This window comes from Atractosteus spatula, chromosome 13, assembly GCF_055471065.1.
Source record: "Atractosteus spatula isolate fAtrSpa1 chromosome 13, fAtrSpa1.hap1, whole genome shotgun sequence".
In the NCBI taxonomy this organism is placed as follows: domain Eukaryota; kingdom Metazoa; phylum Chordata; class Actinopteri; order Semionotiformes; family Lepisosteidae; genus Atractosteus; species Atractosteus spatula.
In genome coordinates, this window is record NC_142718.1 from 35,024,193 (window position 1) to 35,030,192 (window position 6,000).

The 6,000-nt window shown below is 38.4% G+C and overlaps 1 protein-coding gene across 1 annotated transcript in view; it reads left to right on the forward strand.

The window, feature by feature from the left end:
• Nucleotides 1–6,000, forward strand: part of LOC148822270 (uncharacterized) — a 76,433-nt gene extending 70,433 nt beyond the window's left edge. Inside the window, exons 13-15 of the mRNA XM_088929998.1 lie at nt 3,263–3,350; nt 4,967–5,051; nt 5,874–6,000. Coding sequence (XP_088786124.1) covers nt 3,263–3,350; nt 4,967–5,051; nt 5,874–6,000 — 300 coding nt within the window. The remainder of the gene's footprint in view (nt 1–3,262; nt 3,351–4,966; nt 5,052–5,873) is intronic.

Below are 6,000 nucleotides of genomic sequence, written 5' to 3' on the forward strand. Positions count from 1 at the left end.
GTTTAATGTACAGTATATAATATGTATGATGAAAAGACTATAAGTAACCCTCCTTTATGTGATAATTAAAATACTAATGCACTGGCTTTAAGCTAATTAAAATAACATTGATCAACTAAAAAAAAACAGCAGTAATCACAAACCTGTACTGTAGTAATCAAAATAAACATTAAGTAAAACATGAATCCCTCCTCTGTGTCCAGCAGATGCCTGCACTTTTTCTCTGCCTTCCCAGCTCCATGATTAGCACACCCCGCTGTAATTAAAACTACTACTCCATACCCTACATTCCAGAACTTCCCATTAAGGTTCAATAATGTCTAGCTCTGGTCTTTGGAAAGACCATGGAAAGTTTTTGACTTCATATAGGTGGTCATGGATCCACTCTTGAATCCAGTTAGCAGTGTGTATAGGGGTGTTATCATCTTGGAATATGGGAATATCTGGAGGAAGTAATGCACCATAGAGTGCATCTGGTTTCAATTGCTTTGTATTCATTAGCCATAATTCTACCGTGCAGAGTAATAATCAGACCCAATGACTCCCATGAGATGGCTGCCATAACAGATTCACCACCATGTCTAACAGATGGAAACAGACAGGCTGGGTTGAAGGCATCCTTTGACTTTCTTCAAACATACAGTAAACCCATCCAGATGTACCTGTAGAAAAAAGAATAACAGACAAATCATCAGGTAATATGACTTTCTTTCACTGCTCAGAAGTCCAGGTTCTTGCTTTGCTGTTTTTTAGAGCCCACCTATCCCTGTTGGTGAGGTTCAACCACTCTGGTGGTGAGCTTCTGTGTATGACAACTTTTCCTTTTTCCTCATGCAGTTTTGCCTTGTTTGGCGTTTGCTGTCATGATTTTCAGTGTGTTCCCCTTGACATATTAAACAATTCTGTCATCTCTGTGACGCACCTGCAATTTGGGCGGCTCCTACTATGACCTCTTTCAAAAGATCTCTTGTGTTGCTTTAGAACCTTACATGTTAAAATGTTGAATTTAAGACATCTTTCATAGTGGAAACATTGGTAATTAGTATTGAAATTAATCTGAGACACATGTAGAATCATTTGTATTTGTATTTCAGTTACTTTAAAATACAGGGGCGCTGTATAAATGGCTGACCCTGCGCTCTGACCCCAAGCTTCTCTCCCTGTCTGTGTGTCTCATGGAGAGCAAGTTGAGGTATGCGAAAAGACAAATTCCTAATACAAGAAATTGTATATGGCCAATAAAGTGATCTGATCTGATCTAAAAGTCTTTCTTCATTGGATGTTTCCATTATTACCCCCAGACACTGCAGTGCACATCATCTTTTTAAACTGCCCTGCTGAGAATGTCATACTGTATATCTAAACTGTCCTTCTCTGCAATATGCAGCTGTTGTGCCACTTTTCACTGAAAATATCTGTTTGACAGATTTCACTAAAATGCAGGAGAATTTTATGGTGAAAACAAATTTGAATTTGGTGCTGTCCAAGCCAGACAGCCTGGAGGACATTTCTTCTAAGGAAGGGTCCCAGTGTGATTACAGATAACATAGTGTTCCAGAGCTGCAGAAGGGAAAGCCACCCATCTACAGTATTTAATAAACTATATTTATTAATAAAGTTCTTAACAAACGTCCGGGAGGTATGCCAGCAAACAATATCTCCCCCACCTCCGATATTTTAACTCATAATTCTCTATTATATCACTACCTGAAAAACTTTAAATACCACACTGAGTCCCTCTCTCTCTTGCTCTGACATCTCCATAAACATTCCTATACAGCATGCATTTTCAGATTGGGTGATCTTGTTCCTTGTGAATTTGTTGTGATATTTCAGTTCTACTACCGGATCTACTGCGATTCTCATTTCAATTCTACTACTGAATCTTCCCCATTAGTTATATACAGCATATTAATGGACTTTTCATGTTGATCTTCAGACCTGTTGTGAATTAATTAGAATATTTGGCTTGATGTCAGGAGGCTGGATCTAAACATCTTGTTGAAACTGTCTCCAAAGGACAATATTATGAGCGTAATAAGAAAAATTATTTTTCGTTTGGAAAAAGCTATCAAATTGAGCACATTCAAAAATCTTTGTCTTTCAATGTGCAAGCTTAGATATAGAGAGACTGAGTATGTAAATGGATGTGACTTGGGGAAAGTCACTTAATTAGGGATCTGTAGGCAGGGAAAAATCAATGGTCTGTTTAATTGGGTAGGTGGGTTCCTTCCCATGTTGGAGACAAGTGTGGTGGTTCCCACTTGTTAGGGTTTTAATAGAGCTAACAGGATTTTTTAGATTCGGTTTTCTAATTAGCGAAACAGAGCTTCTATTAGCAAACCCTGCTAATGGAGCTGCCAGGAGCTGGGGCCGCCCTCCGACCCAACTGACGAGAAGTAATTACGGCCAAACCCTGGCTGCCTGTCTCCCAGCTCGGCAATTTGCCCACGCTTAATGAGCAGGGGTGGCTGTGTTGACCGGGGAGAAATCACAATGACAGCTCTCCCCGGCACATACACTCGAATATGATCAAATACTCCACTGCATTGTTGCGCTTAATATCAGCAAAGGTACTATGTATTCACAGGGTTTTTATTCCCTAAATTCTCCCTCAGGATAGAAGCAGGCCACACAGTTGCTGCAATATTTATATGTTTAATTCCTCCAAAGCACCTTTTATTTCTGGAGGTGGGGTTTTGGAGTCAGGGAGGTGGTTAAAGAAGGAGATCATCTGCTTTAAATTACATGTCCTCCAGGAGCTTGAAAGTGAGCAGCATTCTGAATCATGACTGCCACAATGACAATATAAATCTGGTGATCTTGGGCTTCATTTAATCTTGTTGATGAAAGGTGATGTTGGGCTAAGTGGTGCAGGTGCTTCTAGGGCCCTTCACCCTTACAAACCTGGGTTTAGATCTGATTAAAGTTACAAGACAAATTTGTCTTCTTGTTTAACCTCGGTACAGAATAGGTACGGAATTTGCATAAATTGTATGTCACCAAAGAGCAGAGGGGTTCAAGGCAATATGCCATCCTTATGAATCAAGATATAAATATGTTGTTTGTTGTCTTTACCACAGTTTCTTTTTTTATTTTGTATCCTATTAATAGCAACATTTTTGTAAAATTTTCTGGGCGCTTATTTTTGCCACAGATTGTAATTTTCTGGGCAAGGGGCCACATGAGGGGCCACATGAGGGGCTGTCTTCAAAATTTTCAGTGTGCATCTCCTGGATTCTCTTTCTTCCTTGGTGCCCAGGAGGAAAGGAGCCAGTGGGAGCTGCAATGGAAGATGGATCACTACCTCCCTGGCCGTGGAGCTCCTGCTGCCGAGAGACTCCGATCAGGTGGGTAACAGCTGCTTGCTGCCCTGGTACCTGTGCTCTGCTCACCGATGAGATACAGCCTAAGGGGAAAGAGGCGAGGTGCCACTTTTCCGGCTGTTTATTTTCTTGTGACGGGGTTGTGTAACAATGGACAAACCATGGAGGATCTGCAACAGACTACTGCAAACTGAAAAAAAACTGGCACTCTTGACATGATGGTTCAGAATCAAAATGATTTTTATTTCTGATGGGCTAACGAAGCTTTGCTGTACAGAGTTCCAGATCTCTTAAAGGGGTGGTTCTCAGTTTCAGTACAAAACAGTGAAACAAGGGAAGTATCCCAGTTCAGAAGCTGAGGTACAAGAGTCCAAATGTCCAAAACCTCTTTGAGGCACAGAAAGGAAAGAAGTACGCGTTGCAATATTCACAAACAATATTAAATCCACAAATCACGGAACTACACATCATGAAACAGGCAACACAATTGTACCCAATCAGTTTTGCCTGAGGAAGATCTTGTTGTGTTGTGCTTTTTTGTGATGTACAATTCTGTGAATAGGAAATCTGAGCCATAAAATACATTTTGAATCATTTTGGATTGTGAATCACATGGGATTCTCTTTTTTTTTTCCTTGGGATGTATAAAAAAAATCCCTGAAATTAATTAAATGATGTCATGCTTGATTTTATCTGACTTAGAAGTAATTTATCACTCTTCGGCTCACTCCTATCAAGCAGCTAGTCGGCATTATAATTCATCTTTTACAAAGGGGCTCAAGGGTAATTTGTAGAGAGGAAGGGTAATTCCTCAACGTGTTAATGTCTGTAATTGGAACTATTCTCCCAGTGAGTGACAATTGTTACACAATTACAGCACCGTGCAGCTGCCTCAGAAGACAACAGCCACTTTATCAGTGGGTGAAATAACGGGGGCTTGTTTTGTAATTATTAGTAGCAGATTCATTATAAAACTTTTTTTTTCTCTTTCACAAAAAACACAATCACTCTCTCTCATAACTGTTTTTCTTGGGATAATAGTCTGACTTGGTTTGAAATACTCATGATGAGTAATGAGTATTGCTGGGTGAACACCAACAACTTCTATACCTTAGCCATTAGTTCTTGTATTAAAACCAGGTGCAGTAATGTTATGTAATCTCATACACAAGTCTATAAAAAATAATAAGGCTAACTGAAGGATAACATCAAAACATTTAACAACATTACTAATTGCTGTAATTCACTGACTGAAAAAAATATTTTGTCTCTGTATTTTGCTATCTATAAAAAGCAGGAAACAGGTCCAGTATTTATTACAATAACGAAATAGAAAGATAAATAGAAGGTCTTACTTTGCTTAAAAAAGAGAATGTCATAATTGATATTCCCAATGGAAATCTCATCATAGAGATTTTGATACTTGACTAAATTGTTTTTAGTACATACTTTACACTAACAAAACGACACAGTTATGCAGCAATGTAGAATCTGTAATTGTAAATTTAGTCACCTTTTCAAAATAGCAACAGATTTATGTATATACAGTACTGTATACAGATGTGTTTCAAGACAAAATAAATGTAACCACAATTTTTAAAGGCATAATTATTGAAATAAGGGAAGAATTTGGTTTGCAGGGCCTGTGAGCGCAATCAAACCAGTGAAGGAGAGACGTGCACCTGTTCGAGATGTGTTTGACAGGCTGTACTCTGGAGTGAAAAGGTAATATGCATACCCATACAGATGGCCGTCTTGATGTGCTTTTTAATATTGCAGTATTAAGTGTCATGTGAGGGCAAGGCTGAATACACACCAGTAAGTGTTCATTTAATTTCTTTAGAACTTTCAATATGCAGCAGCACAGCATTTCTCAATGTGAGTGTGGCATTTCACAGGGGTGTACCTACAGACTTTATTGAGTATGCCATGAATTTGGAACAGTCCCAAAAGCAAAAAAAATGCAAGATTTAAATATTATTTATAAACAGAGTATTACAGTATGTTGCATGTTTGTTGTTTGTAATTTGCTGTCAATCGTACTTTTGGTTTATGAACCAACTTTCTTGTGAATCTTCACATACTCTAGGTATATGAACACTTTTGAAAGTGTTAAAATTAATACAATGCAGAATTATTTACATTTGAATCATGCTTTAAAAGGTTCTTTGGACTTGTTCCTACTACTACCTGTATAATTATTTGGGCATATCTGGCAGACAATCTTTACTAAAATAATTTGGAAGACGATGTTCTTTTTTTTAAATTGCCTGAATAGTTACTAAATACAAATAAGTAGCCTATTCTACATCTACTGTTTGTAAGAAAGAACATTTAATTGTATACAAGAAATTAAAAGGTACAGCACTGCTAGAATAATCGTAGCTGACACTGTAAGTGTGGTACACCTGCAATTACTTATCTTTGCTGTCTTTTATGTTCCTGTCATTTGTAAATCACATCGTCTCTTCACATAAGAGGAGTTACTCAATTGGCATTCAGCTGTGATTTCACTATTGTTGTGCTGGTGTTTGGTTTTGCTCTAAGGGGAACATCTGCATGCCAGGAAGCAAGGTGCACTGCCCTCACCCTGGGAAAAGGGACAGTACCGCCTTCTACCACAGCTGTCACTCCAATTAGACTTACCCGCCAGCTGAAAAACAAGAAGTTATGA